Raw genomic sequence first — 22179 nt, forward strand, 5'->3', positions numbered from 1 at the left:
TCTTCAGAAAGCTGAACAGGCATATAATACTAAAGCGAAACCAATAAGTAGCAAATCCATTTTAAAAGCTTTTAATCCTCGGCTTAATTAATTAGCTTTTTAATACCAGGAGATTACTGAAAAGGTCACGTCAATAAAAATCTAATAGGATTTGCAAGAAAAAAAAATTGTTATAAGACGAACAAAAACCGCCCGAGTCCATTTTCTTTAGACTAAGAAAACATCCGAAAACAACGCACTGACTCGAAGTATTGCTCTAGACAATAAATAATTAAAAGGGTCTTGTGGGGAGAATTGGGCGTCAAGGTCGTGCCCGCAATGATATATTACATCGCCACATCGGACCCCAAGCGCTCCGGTTACAAAGTCGCAAAACTGTAGGGTACGCTCAAATGGGACTTCAAAATTTCATCTTCCCCTTTAACTAGAGCTGAGAATGAATGGAGTCGATGGAGTTTTCTTTTCTGTAAAAATAACGAAAATGCTCTTTTACAGCTATTAAGCTGCAAATCATAACAAAAATAGGAAGTTACCATCGTCTTGGCATATCGGCCATCATCTTGGCTAGGTATATGGTTATGTTAAATCACACAAATTCTACTTCTTTTTACTATTGATTATACTTACCTAAAGTTCAATGTTTTGCTTTTTAAGAATGTAAACTAATTACGTCTTCTATCGTGGAATAACTAATATCGATACTTACATCTTCTATTCCAATAACTTACAAACTATATTCCAAAAGAGATATTTCAATCCAAACTAAAACTTTCAAGTTTGAAACGCTATCCACAATTTATCGATAGACGCGACAACTAGTATTAATTTGAGAGCTGTTCAAAATGAGCCGTGTGAAGTAGATCAAGATACGATCCCATGTAAACGAGCATCTCGAGGGATTGCTGCCGATAAACAAAGCCGTGGCTCTTGTGTGAATAGTTCATTGTTTCCCTTACCTTCCATCCACCTACCTTGCTATATGATACCTGCGTCGACAATAGTTCGGTTGTTAGTTTTCACACACAAAGACAGTATCTCCCTATATAAACATTTGTGTTTTGTGAACCGCAGTGATGGTTACCTACCCAGCGCACTAGACAGGACATAATCAAGGCATAATCCATAAGTCAACTTTTAGGTACCTACTTGCGACATTTATTATGCTCGGGGTAGGCGGCTTTATGCAATTTATGTCTTGTATTTTTTCAGAGTTTAGCAGGGAAGTAATCGTACAAATTATACAATGTATCTTAGTAAGTTACCGAAGGATCTGAAGGATGTACCTACTGATGCAAGTTTCATTGGTAAATTAAAAGTGCTACTCACACAAAAAGCTTACTACGTATAGCGTTAAGGAGTTCATTGATGAATGAATAGTAAAGTGTTCTGATCTAGTTCTTATTAAATATTAACTACTTATTGTTACACAAAATATCTTGAATTAAGTATATAATTTAAATTGTTTTTTTTTTATAAAATAATGATGTTCAACTAAACTTAATGTTAATAATGTATGATAGATAAATAATGACAATGTATGATAAATACAAATAAATATATGAAAAATATATGAATATGAATATATGAATATGAATACTCCAGTACCAAAATATGGTTTAGGTTATATCTCTGTACGACATTTGTACGTGAAATACTGATTTGGGAATAAATGAATTGGCGATTTCAACTTGCAAAATTCGATAGGTAAAATTATACAACATAAAATTGAGTGATTTGCGTTTCTCTTCTGTTAATTGCATTGAGTACCTGGCTGATTTTTTTTACAAAATCGCATTAATTACTTTGTAAAAAGAAACAATTACGGTATATTTAAAGTTGTCTAATTCTTGTCTGGTGTAAAGCCATAATTATCAATGATTATTTCCTTCTCCAAACTGCGGACGTAAAATCGAATACCGGGTATCCGTACCTAATATAGGTTAGAGCCTACTCAACCCAGGAAGCGCGTGCGCGACCTGAGATACAGTAGTACTACGAACGCGGCACATTAATTCATAATTCCAACTCAAAATAATAAACAACTTCAAAGGTAAATCAATCATAACTTTGGGTTGACACAAAAACGTTACACATTTCGGCACAACGAATGGAAACAATTTAGCTGAGTATTTGAGTAACAATAAGAAGAAACTCGGAAGTTCCGAGGTTTTGTCCGAAATTCGCGCGGACCATTAACTTCTCCTGGCCAGATTGACGCAAATTACTTTATTCCTACATAACCATTATTGGATTAGGCTAGTGTATTAACAGGGTAGCATTACTGCTGAAAGAAACTTTCCTGCTCTTGGGAGTTTTACGATAAGAGTGATGATGGGGGGGGCGTTTAGGTGTAGAATAGTGTTTTGTATAAGTAATATGAAACAAAACGTCTAAATACGCATTCCGTTCGTGAGCATTTGACAGGGCGATGAGTATGTAGAGTTTATAAATTCATTGTTTTGAAAGAAAGTTTTTCGTTTATATCATCATCTCCCTAGCGTTATCCCGTTTTTCACAGGGTCCACTTACCTAACCGGAAGATTTGAGAGGTCCGGTTTTTCACAGAAGCGACTGCCTGTCTGACCTTCCAACCCGCGAAGGGAAAACCAGCCCAATACAGGTTAGGTCACACACATACCTCCGAATGCATTTCTCAGGAGTGTGGGTTTCCTCACGATGTCTGAGCACGTGATAATCATTTATGATCCAAATATGAATTCGAAAACAAATTCGACAATCATTGGTTTAAGCCTGTGCTGGTTTCGAACCAGCGACCTCAAAGTGAAAGGCAAGAAGTGTTTCGTTTTTATGACGTCACTTATTGCAGATTGCGTATGAGGTATTCTTTAATTGGCCGGACAAATGGAGAGCGCTAAGAGTTCACACTCGTTAACACTATTTAATTTAAAGTCAATATTCATTTCAATAGTCAGAGCACTGAAGAAGAGAAAACTTCGACCACGCCGGCGAGGTTGAGAACGGACACGCTCAAGTATTGACTGCTTAAAATTCCCGCTTCCTGATGTGCTTTCAACTTAACGCTCGTTCGAAATCTATTCGAACCTTCGACTTGAATATTTTATCAGAAAACCATTATTACTTTGGTACCTGCTATAATATAAAAATCCATAATACCTATCTAAGCGCGGGTGGCGCGGGTTTTAGTCGTAAAGAGGCGTAGTTCATTCAGCACTTTAACCGACGAAAATAATTCTGAGGAAAAGCTTTTTTTTAAAATAAAATAGGCTCGCGTTTGCCCACAATCTCACTTAGTGGTAAGTGACAAATACCTATTCACTTCAGCCTTGAAGACTCCCAGATTATAACGACTACTACGTATACTACTTACATATTTTAAAATAAAAAAAATTATTCACAATAATTTATTATTAACGAATGGTAACCCTTATACCATGATGTGGTTGTATCTACCTGCACTTAAGAGAGAAAACGACATAATTATAATTATGTAGCCACCACACATTCATTCAAATAAGTATTCAAAATAGGTAAGTACAATGATAAAAATGGAAAACCCAACGTTAAAGTTTTACAATGATATCTTTTATTATTTACCTGGTACATAATTAACTTTATAACTTTTCCTTATTAAGTGTGACAATACAGTACTGGGTCACTATATGAATACATTGGTACTCATACGAATCATTTTAGTTATTATACTGTTTTAAGTTTGTAGGTCACAAGAAATGGGGGGAAAACTTGCATGTATCAAATCATTTTTTTTATTATTTTCGAATGCAATACGTCTTCAATTTCCAGTTCCTCGCACCGCCACCGCCGCCGCGCCGCTGCCGCTGTCATCCAGTTTGAGGCCTTAGTGTGAATGTAGTAAGAACGTATCCCAGCTGTAACCTTATTGTCGGATGCAGCCATTATTACGCGTAACTTCATTTTGGTAATCAAGTAAACGATACTCTAGCGAGAACGTCAAGTTATCATTATCTCACAGAGATAGGGTGTAGTGTTGTACCGAGTATTGAACAAACGATAAGATACAATGTAGAGAATATTGCGTTGACTTCTAAGAACGGAACATTGAAGAGCATCAATAGGTAACAATTCTATGAAATCGTACACGGATGCATTTTATAGTGGCTGACTTGCATTTTATAGCGAAGACTTTTCTAGTTTTATGGTTTTAGCAATATGTCTCTATAAAGAAACCTTTTCATGCTCAACTCGCGCAGATGTGCATGGTTTTTTCCACTCTGATTGTTTATAATGTCGCATACAAATCTTAGGGATAGATTTCCATAAACAATGCTTATGTACAATTTATTGTCTGGAAAAAATATCACATAACACACTCATTAAGCTGACACCTAAGCGCTTCTTTCACCCTAAGGTTGCCTGGAAAAAAATCCTATTTAGCAATAAGGCCGCCTGTTGTGCTTATTCATGTACAAACGGACATGTCCTAAGTATATGTTTTTGTGCAATAAAGGGAAATATTGATTGATTGATATTTTATCAACCAGCTAACCAGACACTGATAATACCTGTCTATACATATCGAGTGCGGCTGCCGACACTAGTCGGGTTAATCAGATTGTAGCGTGAAGGCCGGCGTTGTAACGATGCAATTATCCACTTGCCACCAACATGCCCACGTCACACTCACAGGTAAGGCTATCCATAAGGCATTCTCCGACATACGTGTGAACATGCTAATTGTGATGGACCCTGGATTTGCATCCACTTGATCTATCAGTAACACGACGGCCTTAGTGGTATAGTGGTTGAGCGTTTATTTATTTATTTATTTGTACACAATAAAACGACGACGCTCAGTGGGTAGGCCCGCTACAAGGTGGACCGACGATCTGGTGAAGGTCGCGGGAAGCCGCTGGATGCGGGCAGCGCAGGACCGATCGTCGTGGAGATCCTTGGGGGAGGCCTATGCCCAGCAGTGGGCGTCGTACGGCTGATGATGATGATGATGATGACACAATAAAACAGACACAAGAAACATACAACGTACGCGTTGTGCTCGGAACTTGGATACGATTTCAGGTGTGGATACATTTTTGACAAATAACATCGTGTAAGACTAACCCTTGCTGAAATCACCAATTACCGGTCCATTGACTATAAATTTGTCAATAAAATAGTATAAATGATCATTTAGTCGGGTCCTAAGATAAGCCTATACATGTAACTAACTTAATTTTACGTTTCGTGCTTCGCTTTTCTAGGAATTGTTAAGGTCTTTTAATAGTCGCACCCATTGACCTCGCCCAAGTTAGAAGACCCAGCTAGGTTAATATCCAGCCCAAAGTGGCAAAGTTTGAAACTGCCTAGACCTAACCGCATAATGTGGTGAGGGACCCTCGTGCGAACATACTTACATGCTCTGGAAGACTTTAAGACGTGACCGCATAATATGTAGGCCGCGCATACGTGATGTCTCACGATCGTAACCTATGTTACCTTTAGTTATTATTCATTCGCTGGTAAAATGTTAAGTCACTTTTTGCGGTGGGAGTAGAAGATAAAAATACAAACGGACACTAGAACGGCTTGTATCCGACTGAAGAAAAGAGCCCTTATCTATTACCTACTAACATCTTATTCTCTTTGGCACTGTTAAGAACAAATCAATCCTATAATGGAGGACAAAAACGAAAACCTAGTTTCACGACATTTCCTTATAGTATAGGTAAGGAAAAAAATAAATTTTGACACCTCCTCCACTACGTAGGCTTTAATAGGATATGTTCAAACCATAAATGCATTCAAACTTTGAGACAAAGCTGTTACTCTTGCACGATACTATTGTTTACTACTGCACGATATTCATTGATGGATTACTATTGGTGGCGACAACGCCAGCTCCCATGTGTATTTTTATCTCGAATGATCTCTGATTAAAACTAGCTGCATCTCTTTCTTGCACGTATTGTAAGTGAAAGACGGTATTAATTTAAAAGTTGTCAGACTAAAATGTTTGCGTGCGCCCGAATAGGCACCATTATCGATTGATTTGTCTTTTTGTCATGTACCTTATTCAACTCCACCGATATCTCGGATATGGAGCGGGAATAACGTTGTTCCACGGAATATAAATTAAATTATTTTTGAAAATATTCCTGTACTTACGTAATATAATTTTAGCTTCACGGCATATGTGACGTCAATTTGGAAGTATTCATAGACGAAACCGCTTCGTTACATCCAGATGACGCATGGCGCGGATGTCGATTGGTGTGATCTAAAATTTATAAGTCTGGTCAATTAGTGACGCATGCTGGAATTAAGAATTCCCTATTTCTCACCGGGGTAAGCAGAGACTATGGAATTCCATTTGCTACGCTCCTGACACACTTCTCTTGCTTCCGCCACATTCATCAATCGTTTCTTACACATACGCCGGTTCAAAGTGGTATTAAATACATACCTGTCCTATTACTATTTATTAGTGATAAAGATACAAACCTACATAAGTTCATGACTATTTCCCAATAGGGTAGTCAGAGGTTCCCATTGACATTCAGAATTTGCCTTTCAACTGCTTTAAGACAGTAGTTAAACAAAAACTTTCCAAAAAAGGTTATTATAAAGTTAGTGATTATTTAGAAGATATGAATGCATGGGATTAACTGTCTGAGAACTGATATTAGGCAGCTAAATTACTCAATTGTATATCAATATTTTATGTTTATTTTTTTAAAGAACGTCTAGGGCCCTGTGCCGAGGTTTTTCTTGCAGCTTCTTTTCCCCGGCTATACAGGTTGTGAGAAGCTGCAGTAGTTTTAGGCGGATGAGACGTTCGTTATGTAAAAATTGACGATTCAAAGTGTAACTATGTTACCTACTGAATAAAGATATTTTTGAATTTTGAATTTTGGTACATCCATCGCAACGATCAACAACAGTCACGATACGTTGTTCTAACAGAAAGCTCGGTGAGCTGGTACTTAGTTCATCTTGCGATGAATGTACCTCTGACTACCTATCAAGGCGGTGTGTCTTATCGTCGTCTTTAATGGTCGAGCCAACTGTGGTGTTACTGATAAGGATATCTTAAATACCTATATGAAATCTTGACTGCCTACTATAATTAAATGGTAGTGATTATATCCTCTTTGTAACGAATGTAAAATGAGATTATAATATCCCACAATATTTACACCACTAGATACACTTCTACTTAGTTTATTCATATGTTATTGTTATGTAACGCGTAGCAAAATTATTTAATATTCTTGGCTGACCTCGCAGTAGTATCTTTGTTTTGTGATCTTTCATTTAGATACATTAAAAAAAGTAAAGGGCAAAATATAATATTAGATACATCTCGTAACCACCGCCTGAGTAAAACTTGCTTTATGCGTGAAAAATACATCAAAATATAAGCAGAGGGGGGTGAAGGATTGGGTACACCTACCCTAGACCTCTTAGCAACCGCAAAAAAACCATACATTTAATTGATAGCCGTAAACGACATTTTTAAAAAATATATTAAGGTATATTTCAGTAGCCGTAAACTAATCGGAAAAAAACTGTATCTATTTTGAGGGGCGCCACTGTGAGGTCTCGCACCACCTAAACATTTTGCTAGGGCTGCCACTGAATATAAGTAAGGGACAAAGTATATTTACTTTCTTTCATACATTCTCGATCTACCAAGAAGCAATTTACAAAACTTAATAGCAAATCTTTTCTCCAAGAAGTCAGCCCCGATATCTGTTCTTTATGAAAAAAATCAATGTCAGAGACACCTAATATACCGCCTTCGAAAAGCAGCTGATATTTTCCTCGAGTCAGCCTTGAAACGTTGGCGACATTCTGCTAATTGTGCATTAGACAATTATGACGTATAATAATAACATGTATAAGTAGTATTCATTATATACATAGTGCAATTCCACCCGTAGACGTGTTCCGTAATTGCATCTACGTGCAATTCCGCACTAATTATCTTTGGCCACAAGCGTAATAATATGGTGGGCAGAGACACAGCCATTACATTCAAGGTAACGAACATTGTTCTCTACGGCTACATGACATACATACTACTATTCTACGCCGAGATTGTAGGCTACGGTCGAAGGCTACGCTCGCCGTGTCTGCTCCGACACGAACCGGGACTTTCTGAATATATATACAGAGTGTTACGTGACATCGTAACGAATACTGAGGGGGATGTTTCAGACCATGATTCTGAGTTAATATCAAGTGGAATTTTCCGTCGCAAAATTCATGATTTGTTTTTTAGTTTTTTAAAATTATTTCCAATTCTATACTTTTGCGATGGCAAATTCCACTTGATATTAACTCAGAATAATGAGCTGAATCATACCTCTCAGATGTTACGATGTTACTTACCTACACCGCGTACAAATACATACAGCCATACAAGTAGATACTAGGGTGTTAGTGACACCGTAACGAATATTGAGCGGGATGGTTCAGACCATGATTCTGAGTTGATATCAAGTGGAATTTCCTGTCGGATAAATCATGAAAGTTTTTGTGTTTTTTAAATTATTTTCAGTTGCATAGTTTTGCGACGGAAAATTCCACTTAATATCTACTCAGAATCATGGTTTGAATCAAAAGTTTTCGTTACGATGTCACTAACACACTGTATATAACCCTGTGTGCTCCCTGTGTTTTGGGATGTTTAGATAGTGAAGAATTGAAACGACAACCCAATTTATACTTTTTACAGCTTTATATACATAGGTCTTCTCGTCCAAAATACCTCAGGGTCTCAAGACGAAAGTCTTTGACCAGTGCGTGTTGCCAGTGATGACCTACGGCAGTGAGACGTGGCCGCTTACTATGGGTCTCGTGAGGAGGCTCGGTGTCGCTCAGCGGGCAATGGAGAGAGCTATGCTCGGTATTTCCCTGCTGGATCGAATCAGAAATGAGGAGATCCGCAGGAGAACTAAAGTCACCGACATAGCTCGGAGAATTGCAAAGCTGAAGTGGCAGTGGGCAGGACACATAGCGAGGAGAACCGATGGCCGCTGGGGCGGAAGGGTTCTGGAATGACGACCACGTGTCGGACGACGCTCAGTGGGTAGGTCCGCTACAAGGTGGACCGACGATCTGGTAAAGGTCGCGGGAAGCTGTTGGATGCGGGTAGCGCGGGACCGATCGTCGTGGAGATCCTTGGGGGAGGCCTATGCCCAGCAGTGGGCGTCGTACGGCTGATGATGATGATGATGATATACATAGTATCAAACCTATATCCCTGAAGGGGTGGGCAGGGGTATACACCTGTTCGGAGAAAGCGTGACTGACATTGTTCTGTCACGGGTTCTTATATCAGCTCGGGCTGTACACCACTGAATTCGACTTCATTGATCGTTTTGATTCATGTTTGAATCGTAGATAATTGATATCACAATGTTTCCAGAATTTGTATTTTACACTTTAAGTAAAAATTAAATAATTGAATAATGTACCTATTGTTACCTTAATTATCTTATATTAATTTGCATCTGATGTATACGATTGGTTATTTGCAAATAAATTAATTGAATTGAATTAAACATACTTAACAAAAATACTATATCAGGAAACAAAATACCTACCTGTATTGTTTTGTATTATCTGTATTGGGCTGGTATTCCCTTCGCGGGTTGAAAGGTCAGACAGGCAGTCGCTTCTGTAAAAAAACCGAACCTGTCAAATCTTTAGGTTAGGTAAGCGGATCCTGTGAAAAACGGGATAATGCTAGAGAGATGATGAACCAAAATATATGTTCGTTAAAAGGATTTCAATTTAAAAAATGTGGACTAATTATTAATTATGGCAATAGGTCGGTAGCCTGACACTTATAAAAAGTGGCTGGGAGCTGCTCTTTTGCAACTAGGGCTCAAATTAAATCAATTTATTTGCGAGAACTCATAAAATAAAAAAGGTGGTAAAATTATTCAGATAACAATGTTGTGATGTGTTTGGCCTGCATGCAAGCGTACAAATATACATAAAAAAAGTAAAGGTACATTGCAAAGAAAATTATTGAAAATCATACTTATTCATCATAATGAAACATATCATCATCATGCTCATTTTATTATGAAACTTATCTGCTGCAGAATATAGAAAAAATAACAAAGGTTCTCAGGATACGTCTTAATTACTCCAATACAATCTTAATAAATTAGGACCATCCCATTTTAGACTTCTACTAATATCAATATCACCCAGAAACGCGTTGGACCGTACGAGATTCTATTTTAAAATATTTTATTGTTTCCAATCTCAACTGTATGGTCGCCTATTATACGACCACGACCGCATGACATGTTTTCAAATAGACTTAATCATAAATGGGTTTTAACACGGATACTTAAAAATTTAACATAATATAACTAAAGTACCGAGGTTCGTCGTAAATCACTGTTTATAAGCGCATAACAAGTCTAGAAACTATCTTCTGGATTTCTGTTATTTAAAAACAAACTGTAAGGAAATATGTAATAATGTGCATAACAGAATTGAATTGTATATACTCTGGATATCTTTCAATAAATATAATTTTCTTCGATATCTCTAAAAATGTCTGATATGGAGTGTTTGTGATATGATACGCCGTTTAGCCTCTTGTAGGTGTAGCTCTTTGATTTTTTTTATTTCCATCTGTCGGGAATGAAGGTGTAGTGAGGTAGCCGAGTCCGAAGGGCAGTGACGTCACCGGTCAAGTTCACGCGCCACGTGCCTCGCAACCAGCCTGATACCAAACCAATCCCATATTCCTGCCGCCACTGCACAACCCCTCCAGCGCTAAGGAAGGAAAACGTCTTGCGGTTAATTATATCCTATTGACGTAAACAAGTCACGCCGTATCCTCACACAATATACCTACTTAAAACATTTTATTACCGTGTCTATTCTATAGATATTATTTAAAATATTTACTGGAAATATTTATATCGGATGAACTAGCGAAACATACATCTCTCAAGTAACAACGCAGCAATTTCCTTTTCCCGATTCATCACTTAGGTAATCGAACACGCTTATAACCTAAATCTATCAAACTGAAATCAGTCTTCGTGATCCGCGGCAAGCTTCAGTGGATACATTGGAAGTTTCGTTTGACCTACTAACGGACGCACTTTGCACAATACGGTAAAGAGGTCCTAGTGATAAAGGTATAAGGACTGGATCCGCCTAGCAGGTCACAGACTTGAGTCGTTTAGTTCGCGCGGGTAGCGTACCGGCGTACGCATGCGGCTCGCCCCTTTCGACCCCCGGCAAAATGGCGGTGCCAACATGGCCGACGGACAGCCGCAGGATGCTCCGCGACGTTGCTCCTGTCCGACACGACGTTGACACGCTTCCCCGGCGACTGCACACCTTGACACGCACATCCGCACAGAAACCGCCACTGTGATCGATTTGTCGCTACCAGTGAGCCGACACCGCTGCCGCTACGACTCGCGCGTGCAACAAGTGATAACATTTTAAAAACTTGGACGAATTCTTGACACATCGGCATTGTTTTCTTGCTGTGATGTGACTGTGGGTCGGATATAAATATAGAACGTGCCCTTTTGGTGAGTGGCGGCGCGGGTGAGCCAAGCAGTGAGTGACGTCGGCCGCTCACGTTCCCCGCGCCGCGCAACGTCAACAGTGCCGCGTCACGCCGCCGGTCTCCGCTCACATAAATAATATCAACACACACGCATACCCGTCCATTGGCGGCCTTTTTAAATTCTACGGTGACTAGACAGTGACTAATCTATCGAAATATCGTGTTCGTGATATAATAATTCCATAGTTCATTCATGATTTTTAAACTGTTGTGTAATGAAGCTGGTTAATGATGTCCGACGAAGCCGGCTAATAACCGTCGATATGACGATAAAACGAGTGGAACGCGGAGCGCGCGTGGCGCCGACTTCAGTACAGTAGTGGTCGCGCACCCTGAACGTCGCGCCACACGTGCAGCCGCGGCACGATGCGCTCGCCGGTCCGGAGCCGGTACTACTCCCGCGACTGACTGAGCAGGACTCGACCCTGTGATTGGACCGATGTATGCGATACGGGAGTGTTTGTGGCGAGCGGTGCGGAGACGCGTGAGACGAGTGGCTCGGTAGCCGCGCGATGCTCACGTTCGTGTTTGCGGTGTGGTCGGCGGCGCGCGCGCTGGGCTGGGCGTGCGATGTGGCGCCGGTGTCCCCCGAGGTGGAGGACACGCCGGTGCTGCCACGCTTGCGCTCGGCGCGCGCCTCCAGCGACCTTTCCACGCTCAGCACCACCACCACCAGTTCCAGTCAGACCAGCAGCAGCGACACCAAGAGGTCCACGACTCACACCATCCCGACAACCCACCAACCCACTGACACACAATAGTCGTAAACAAACCCCTATATTAGTTATTAGACCGTACTAATATTAATTTACCGTCGATGATGGGAACACCCGGGATGGGTACGTGTGCCGATAACTATTATCCTATCAAAACAGTAATCTTCTAAACGATATACTATTACTATTGGAGCAATATTGTTTGCGATTGAGGTGGTTTAGGCCAACCCCAACTCAATAACACTTCATTGTTTTGGTAATTATTTTCATCTCTTTGCAAGTTACAATGTTTCGTGGATTTTAGCAGTCAAAGCCGAGGTCGGTCTCCTTATCTTTATAGTTCAAGGTTCAGTTTTGATTTGTTTTTTTTTTGTATTTCTCAACACACGTGACCTGAAACTTGCGTGAAACTATTTAAATCAAGGCCAGAGCAGAATGCCATGGTTTCGTCACGACTTTCAACCAGTATTACCACATACGTCCAATCAATGCAGTTTCATTGCATAACACACAAGTATAAACACTTGCAGTCACGAGATATGTGATGATAATTATGAATTGAGGACGTTTAAGAACTGGCTGATATATTCACTGAAATTGTCACTTCTATCTCAACGAATAGTGTATGGAATAAGAGCATTAAGTTCTCAGAGATAAAAGCGATTTTGAGCCTGCAAGTGTAGGTACTTGGCTCGTAGTTATAAACAGTTGAGAAGGTCAGGGTTTGGTAAGAATCGCCACTAGTTCACTATCACTGGCGTTTTAAAACAGTTTTACACTTATTAGGCGGTAACTTATTGAATGTAACGTTTAACTTGGTAATTCATTACCTAGTTTATCTAGATCGTACATTTCCCGTAGCTTTCCGTTAATTTCCGTATGTGTGCTCTGCGTAGAGCTGCAACACCTCCGAGTGCATGCGTTGCGTGCCACACGCCATCGGGGTTGCATACTTCTTAATAGAAACCGAATAAAACAGCCATGTAAATGAACAACACATAACTGAAGTTTGTTTTCGTCGTAATTAAGCAAAAAATCATTTATTAAATAAAATAACCACGCTTGCAAGCATACTTAAATGAGACTTACCTGGTACCTACCTTCTCGTTAGTAATAAATGTGTTCTCAATATGTTTCTTGTTCTTAGTACATAATAGCAGAAATAGGTATCTTATGCAAAATAGCGTTCTTTACACTGCATGAACGAATGACAGACTTTTAAGTCTGCACAATTTTAAAAGTGTAATGCTCTTAGAACAAGCATATACCTACCCGAAAACTGAATTATAGGGAACCTTTCATAATTTAAAATTATAATGTATTATCATGAGACGAAAAACAATTAACTATATTTTGTAATGACGTACCTATGTGGAGATATAACTGGAATGTTATCCACAATCGAAATATAAAATATATCTCGTTGCCACAGTCAACATGCCAATGATCACGTGACAAATATAAATTACGTCCTCACTGAGAGTCAATGGATACATTGGCAGTGCATTTCCACTCATGTGTTTTAAAGCACCCAGCAGAAACAAACACAACTGTTTCGATCGATAGTCATTTTCTTCTGTCTGCACTATAAATAACTGACATTTTAACATTTACATTGTACATCCACTTGATGACCATCATAGACTCTACATGGGATTTATTATGAAAAATACATTTACTTCAGACGTTGTTGTAGTGTCAAGGTCATCATTTTTGAAACTACTTATGCCTCTATGAGTAACATAATAATTAAAAATAAGGCAAAATAATTCGGTTACTATTATCTAAACCTGCTGTTAACCTCAAAGTGCTTTTTATTTGCATGAGGCAGGTTAATAAGGAAATTGTGTTACCTGTCAAGAGATTCGATTTTGAACGCAACATCAAAGGAACTCTGGATATTTCCACGAGCAAGTCCGAAGCTTCGTCGGCAATCATATTCGATCTCGCAACTTTCCGATGAGATTTACCTACAGCCAAATTTGTTTTTCCTATTAGTGACCAAAGTTTGACGGATGATGGGAAAACAACTCTGGACCTGAGAGGAATTAAAATATCCAATTTCATAAAGTAAAAGCCGACTTTTTTGTTACAAATAAGAGAAGTTCGTGCTAACGATCCGAAATTTAATCTCTATTTTTTGTAATACGGACACGAATCGGGATAAATGGGAAACGTGTCCGTGCACCTGCGATAATTAATGGAGGCAGGGGGAGTAATTCATGGGAATAAGTGGCATGTGCACAAATAGATAGGGCCTAACAGAGATATCTATTGGCAGATTTAATTACTCGGGGTAGTGAAGCACCCACAACCGAGCAGGCAGCATTCTTTTCACCCGACTATCTAGACTGGAACGAGGTACGACCTCGCAGATATGTATAAGTACGTGACGTGTGGAGTCAAAAGACGCAATGGACCAGAATAACACGACAGAGACTTTCCTTTTATTATATTTTTTCTTTCTCATTTCGTTTGGAAGGTATACAGCGGAATCTCGGCAATAAAAGTGGAGTGTTATTAGCGTTGCGCTATGATTACGCTTATCTCGGATTCAAATGAAAATTTTATGGAAAGGATATCCACAATCGAGTTATAGAAGGATTTATTGCAATGGTCAAGTCACGTCAAATAAATTGAAACGTCGTTTACGGCTATTGTGTGTCTACATGTAGTGACGAGTCAAAAACATGTTTTTACAAAAATGTAGCTTAAGTACTGAATGTTTTTATTCGGAGAAAATTAATGAAGTCGCATTCATTCGCGGTCCTTTCGCGCGATATTCAAGCTAGTTAAGCAGTGCTTTTTATACAACCTTTGTACTTACTTGAGACTTTAGCACTGAATGGGTTTTTCAAAAAAAAAACCTTCGAATGTGCTTTTAACGAAAAATGCAAATAATTCATTATTATAATGAATCCAACTTGAATTAATCGGCATTCATTATTAAAATTGAATGCTCCGCGATTATCGAAAAGCGGCATGAAATGTTTAAATTAATGACAATAATGATGCAATGCGAAGTAGGGCAAAGATTTCTCGATTATATTTATGAATGTATACGCGTATACGTCATCGTAGACTCGTTAGTCGTCACTACGTGCCTCTGAGTGGGAACATCTGAAGCATACCGTAACTAGGAGGAGGTTATTTTAATATCAGTCGCATTTCATAACCTCTGGAGTTACACTACCTGCGTAGTACAGTGATATTAATTTATTACTTTTTCGAAACGTCGTATTTTTAATTAACATCTAAGTTTCTCGGGATCGCTTTGAACTGTCTAAATCCTTTCCTCCTGGCTATGGTTTTGGCGTGGTATGGAGTTAGTGGTGCTGACGAGAGACTGCTCAGGTGGAGCGAGGCGCCGCGGCGTTGGAGCGCGCGGGGGGCGGCACGTCGACCACTGCGAAGACCACTGGTGGGCGCAAGAAGAAGAACCACCGGAAGGTATTGACCATCTATAGTCTCCACTTGGAGTTGAACATGCTACTATCTGTATGTCACTGAAGGAAATCTATATTTTCTCTTACCCCATGCTATTGTACTATGATTTTTAAAATAAGTTCCCAACATTGCATTGCAATACAAAATCGTCTTCATCAAACCATCCTGCGACTCTATTCTTACTCGTTCGCAACTTACGTAACAGAATTACGGAACGTATCAATAACGTTTCTTACCGATATGTCGTATCAACAGATCAATATCCGATATTCGTAGGCTATTTACGTTTCACACCAAACCAAACAAGGAGGAAAGCGGAGTATCCGTTACCTAAAGCAAAGCGTAACGTTTGCGGATGACCTATATAACTCGCACGCGCACCTGGTTCGTCCCACAGGATTTTGTAGCTGTCGTCGATGTTTGCATGAGTCTTTCATACTACTTGTAAACCAGATTTGTACCGCCCTGGGACTAGTGTCTGCAGACATGGACAAAAGACGGTACTATTCTCACATTACCTCTCCAATAGCAAGTGAGACATTCTTTATTGCACATAGGCCAATATCTACACCTATACAATACTAACGATTATTGTTCATGAACCGTTGCCAATAAAACGTCACGAGTTTTACGTAACGCATCTATTTTATTTACATCCAGACATTACCGCTCGTAAACCGCAATTTATTCAATATAATATAATCCTCGGATAAAGAACTTAGTACTCGTATGATATACGAGTATGAATGCTCTTGACATTTTAATAAGTCTTGGCTTTAAAGGAAAGGTCGCGTGTGATTGGATCTTTATTGGAGAATTCGAAGTGGAGTTCGTGTAGCAGTTGAAGTACTTATAATTGCGAGCATTCTTGGCGAAGAAATGGATAGTTGGGAAGGGCATGAGGGCAGGCTCAACCGGACGTGCTTCCGAAGTCAAGGGCTGGTCGCAGTGACAAGATATCAAAGGGCATACCCGGGTCACATTCCGCAACTTTGAAAATCACATTTTCCGCCCGAAGAGAGTTAAGCAGACCCGTATCGTGACGTGCCGCTAGTTGCTGACTCGAATAAATCCACCCAAATTCCAATTATAGTTCCACATCACAATTTCACGCGATTTATCATTACGTTTGACATGTCATGTCCTTTATTCAAATCGTTACTTATTTGTTTAATGGTCGCAATGTTTTATGTTTTCTATGAATTGTGGGTAGCATTGGGCAGCCAGGTTTCAATTCAATGAAATCTTCTTCTATCGTGTGGGTTGTGAGGTGAATTACCAACCTCATCAACCCTGGTGTCAGGGTTATTATTGAGCCGCCAAAGGCCCCAAATTCCAATCCAATGAAATGATGAATTTCAAATTCCAATGAAATGATTGGTCATCAAATTTTAATAGAGTTAAGTACATAATTTAATTTACGTTTTTTTTCTGCATATATTTCATTATGGTATGCGATACTACATAAAACATACGTGGTTCTGACGTTCACGATTTTTCGTCTAATTAATTTTCATCGTCTTACTCAACGAAGACTACCAACATATTGTTTCAAAAACATGATACCTACCACCTTTTACTCCATTGATACTATTCTCCTTGCACACGTTTCATATATCTAGTTCTGCTAGTACCCCGAGGGATTTGGAGCGTATTCCATTACCGTGTGTACAAAGACTAGTCTGTGTAGAAGGATTCTAGGTGCTTCGTGAAATCTTAACTTAAACGCTGTATATCATAATGCTGCTCAGTCGTGGCATTTAGTAATAGGTATATCAGATTTATACAACAGAATGTAACAAAAATAGAGTAACACTAAAAATAAATATGATTATAATAATTATAGGTGGTCTAGCGGTCAAAGCCTTCAACTTAGAATTAAGGTTCTTGGTTCTATTCTTACTGAATGGTTTCCTTTTAGTTTGGTTTGTATTGTCGACTGAATCATAAATTTAGGTACCTACTTATCCTAAAAAGTGGAGTATATAAAGCCGGAGCGTCCTAACTAACTTCTAATTTGCCAGGAATAGGTCCTATTTTGATGTGTTTTTCCTTTTATAGGGACAGTTTTTATATCATTTAAAATCAGAAATATCTTGAGTGGCGCAAATAAATATTTCTGATTTTAACTGATATAAAAACTATAACTACAAAAGAGAATATCATCAAAATCGGACCTGGATATGGCAAATTAGAAGTGAAACCCTAAAAGTAAAATAATGCCTATTTATCGAGTAAAGACTATTTATCTTCTGCATTTTTCTTTTGAAATTTCTAGTGTTAGAATTTACAATACACTCAGATGTTCTCCATTATAAAGGAAGCTCATTAAAATGTTTTCAATTGGGCTAGGTAGAGGCGAATAGGCTAGCCATTTCATGTTGAACGTTTACCCAACACGTTTAGTATCAACGTTTACCCGACGTTTTTATTTGACCTGCCTGTTCCATTATAAGCAACAAAATTACAAACTTTTTTTAGGAATATAAATCTAATACTATTTTCCAAAGTCCAACCTTATTATTTCAATGCGACTTTATCATCTCGGTCAAGTCGACTATGGGATCAAATCTTGTCAAACATAATATATCTATTTACGATACCTTACTTATCATAATCAATCATATGCCGCCAATACTATGAGTGGCTCTTTTTCATATGTGGAGCTCACTCTACGCAGGATTCCGGGCATGAGTTTAAATATTATGATCGTGCACATGTCTGATCAGTATACAAAAAAATCTTTCGGCGTAGGGCTGATTTCAGATATTTGTTGCTTATGTTAACTTGGCATGCTTTGACAGGATCGCCATTTCAAGTTTTAAGTATTCTATCCTTTTTTCTTATATCTCGAAGAAATCAAGTACCACCACATGGTATTAAATTTGGCATGACATTCATATTTTGTTTCTAAGCTGGACTAGTCCAAACAAAAATCACAAAACACATATCTTCCCAAGCAGATAATTAGATATGCTATATTCTCAGTATTATTCTATTTCTGTGACAGTTGCTATTTGTATTGACAACGCGCCCCATAGAAACCTCAAAGAAATGTCACTAGTACCCTTTCAATGCTGGACAGGCGACAGCACACCACATTTCATGGTTCATTCGATAGGTATGCCGTCGTTCCACGCACAAATATTTAATACTATTATGTGTTCAATTATAACATATATTTACTTACGTGTTTAAAATGAAATTAACATGTTATTCAATATTTTAATATTGTATTTCATATAGTATCTATTGAAGAAGTCAAGTATTTCGTAGATATTATAAACCAGATAGCATAATTATATTTATTTTTTTTAAATATTGATAATACATCACACAACTTTTATATTCCATTTCGAATCAAATTAGATCAGTGTTTACAAATAATAAGTAAGTACATAAAGAATGTTTTAAAAAACATAGATGAAATTCCAGACACGCTAACTATACCAGCTTTAACAGAGTTTATTGATTGTAATTGTTCAAACCCTCCTTCTTACGTATGTATACCTCCTGTACGTACTGAGATCGTATATAATAATATCCATGTTCTGTTCCTCAATTAAATATATCAATCTAAGTTAGCAATTTTATGACAGTCATTAATTTCGATTAAGGTACTTAAATAAAAGTCTGACTGTTATGCCAATGTCATCCGCTATAATAAAACAAAATATATGTACAGAGACCTCTCGCGGCCACTGAGGAAAACGCAAAGCTGAATCTACTCTGAAAACATGCCATGCTCACATCCACAGGTGTTCGCAATCTTGCTCCCAGATGTCGCTGTGTGTACTCACAAAGTATTATTTAAAAGCCATAGCACAGCAGCAGCACCCCCGATTATTGATTTATTCGTTGTAAAGCCTTTTTTATATTCATATCGGGCAGGTCAAGTACTTACAATGCCGGGCAATACAGACTTTTAAATACCAGTTTTATACTATAAAATCCACATTATTGCCCAGAATAAAGCTTGTCCAATTAGGCAGCGATACTTTTCCAGCTAATGGAAAAACACCCAACATGGGTCGGTAACTCTGTATACGCATATTAAAGCACAATAATTAATTTTGAGGATGACACGTGTGATGGTTGCCCTTTGTTAGTTTGATTAATTGACAGTTTTCTTTCGTAATTATTGTTTTTTATTTTATTATTCCTCTTCTTCTTTTTTCTTCGTCTTTTTTAAATTCATAGTATGTTTGGCTGCATTTTTTTGTAACAAATACATACCTGTATTTGTTAGTGACACCGTAACGAATACCAAGTGAGATGATTCAGCCAAAAATGTCTTATTTCATTATAATTCTATATCTCATACATTTAATGGTACATTTTAACACCTATACCGGAACTAAACATTATTAATCGATATCAGAGTACGCGAGGACAATTTACAGCTACTTAACGATATTGACGTCATCATAATTATAAATAATGATTAAATATGTTTTGACGACTCAAAGGACATGTTTAACGATAATTAATTTGTTATGTTCCTGATGATAAATCATGCTGATGATCGATAAATGCAATTTTATAATTACAGATCTAATACCAATCCACCTTAACAAGAAGGTTAATCATAACTAATAAAAAATAGTATTTACCTATAATATTTACACAAGTATCGCTCAACATCCTCAAATCTTTCAATCAAAAGCACCACCTCATTCTTTCTTTGCAGACCATCTAGGCTGACCTAATGGAAAATCAATAAATCTTATTAATCATACATACTTATTTACTTAATCAGTTCCTGTGTTGAAAGTTAGTAATTAATAACGTACGTCATAATCTTCATATGACATGTAATCCCTATTATCATTACTAATAGTGTAGGTATCGATCATTACCGGGTTGTCTTCTGGAGACGTCATCAGATATTATTCGATTAAATTCAATTGTACCGCATTAGTGGGTGGCCGTGCGTAGTTCTAGTGTTATGTGATTAAAGTAGCATAATAAATAAGTAAACGAATTGTTTAAGAACAGTGAGAAAAAATGTGACTTTAAGGGTAAATAATTGCCATTTGTGAAAAGGTGTTATATCCGTTAAGGTCTAGACAATGCCTGTAGCGATGTCGAGGTAAATGACCGATACGTTGACCACGTGGTTGATGCCATCTCTTAGATTTAATTTCGACTATGTGTATAATTCTCTGGAATGTTAGCCTTTGAATAAAATTGTAAATTAAAACTCGGATCCCTCGGGTCGTTCTTTATAACGTCTGTAATTTGGATTCACTCTTATTGAAAACGACGTATTTTAATTACCCTGTAGACAGAATTTATTTGACGGTTTTTATTTATATGTGGTTTTTATATATGTGGTTTGTCATCTAGTACTTATATAAGCCTTATATATAAAAAAATTGACTCGCAGAATTTAATCTTTAACATTTTAAATCTTTTGATTAAAACTGCTATTCAATCAACTGAATACCTACTTCCGTGTTGTGTAACTAAGTAGTCTATAAGAGGTATTATCACTACGAGTATCAAAATAATATTGTCATTTAATTCAATATACTTAAGCTGTGCTAGCTGTGATTATGACCAGGGTTGTTGAGGTTGGTAATTCACCTCACAACCCACACGATAGAAGAAGATCTTGAGATGGATGTACCTCTGACTACCCCACTTCGGAATATAGTCGTGAGCTTATGTTATGTTGTGATTATTATAACTAACGCTTTTGACATCCTAGACGTTAGAAACATACATAATGTAGACGACAGGTCGACATGGCAATTCTCTAGTGACGTGACGTTTTCAATATCGATATATTTTTATTATGTATGTAACAAAATGTGAATAAAATAATATCACGTTTTCATTTCAGTTAATATTTATTCGTCTGAATCATCTTGCATTAATTTTATTTCTAAAATATTATTCTTAGTTTTCAATAATTTCTTAGCAAGTTTATGTAAAATATACTTGCTATATTTATAATTTTGATTGACCATAAATATTTAGATTAGATTTCTTTTAAATCTATTGTTTTTCTTTTGTGTTAATGTTAATTTCTAATTCAATAAATTATGTGAGCGAGATTATAATCGATAAACGCGGTCGATACGGACTCGTGCGACACTAAGACTAAGACGCCGCGGGGACTGTGCGGGTGTGCGGGGCGACCCCGCCTCCGCGGCTCACCTCATGCCCCGATTGCCATGTCGACCTGTCGTCAGCAGTACTTAAGATCACGCCTATTTCCCGTTAGGGTAGGCAGAGACCACGGAATTCCGCTTAATCCTGGCCAGAGACGTGCCTTTCGTGGGAATGTTCCCACTTCGGGAACGGTCCCGACAGTATAAAGACGCAAAGCTTATGTAAAAAGAGCTTTATTACGTAACTTTTAGGCAGATAAGACCAGAGTACAAGAAACAACGATTTGAAAAAGAACTACAGTCAGTTTCCTTACAATTA

General features: G+C 38.0%; 1 protein-coding gene across 9 annotated transcripts in view; it reads left to right on the top strand.

The window, feature by feature from the left end:
* Positions 1-22179, top strand: part of LOC126366726 (cAMP-specific 3',5'-cyclic phosphodiesterase) — a 480018-nt gene that overhangs the window by 371868 nt on the left and 85971 nt on the right. Inside the window, exons 1-2 of one of the 9 annotated variants that reach the window (XM_050009949.1) lie at positions 11885-12287; positions 15649-15744. The exons of the other annotated variants lie outside the window; for them this stretch is intronic. Coding sequence (XP_049865906.1) covers positions 12091-12287; positions 15649-15744 — 293 coding nt within the window. The 5' untranslated portion in view covers positions 11885-12090. Of the gene's footprint in view, positions 1-11884; positions 12288-15648; positions 15745-22179 lie in introns of those variants that run through there. 9 annotated transcript variants of the gene reach the window in all.

This window comes from Pectinophora gossypiella, chromosome 5, assembly GCF_024362695.1.
Source record: "Pectinophora gossypiella chromosome 5, ilPecGoss1.1, whole genome shotgun sequence".
Classification (NCBI taxonomy): domain Eukaryota; kingdom Metazoa; phylum Arthropoda; class Insecta; order Lepidoptera; family Gelechiidae; genus Pectinophora; species Pectinophora gossypiella.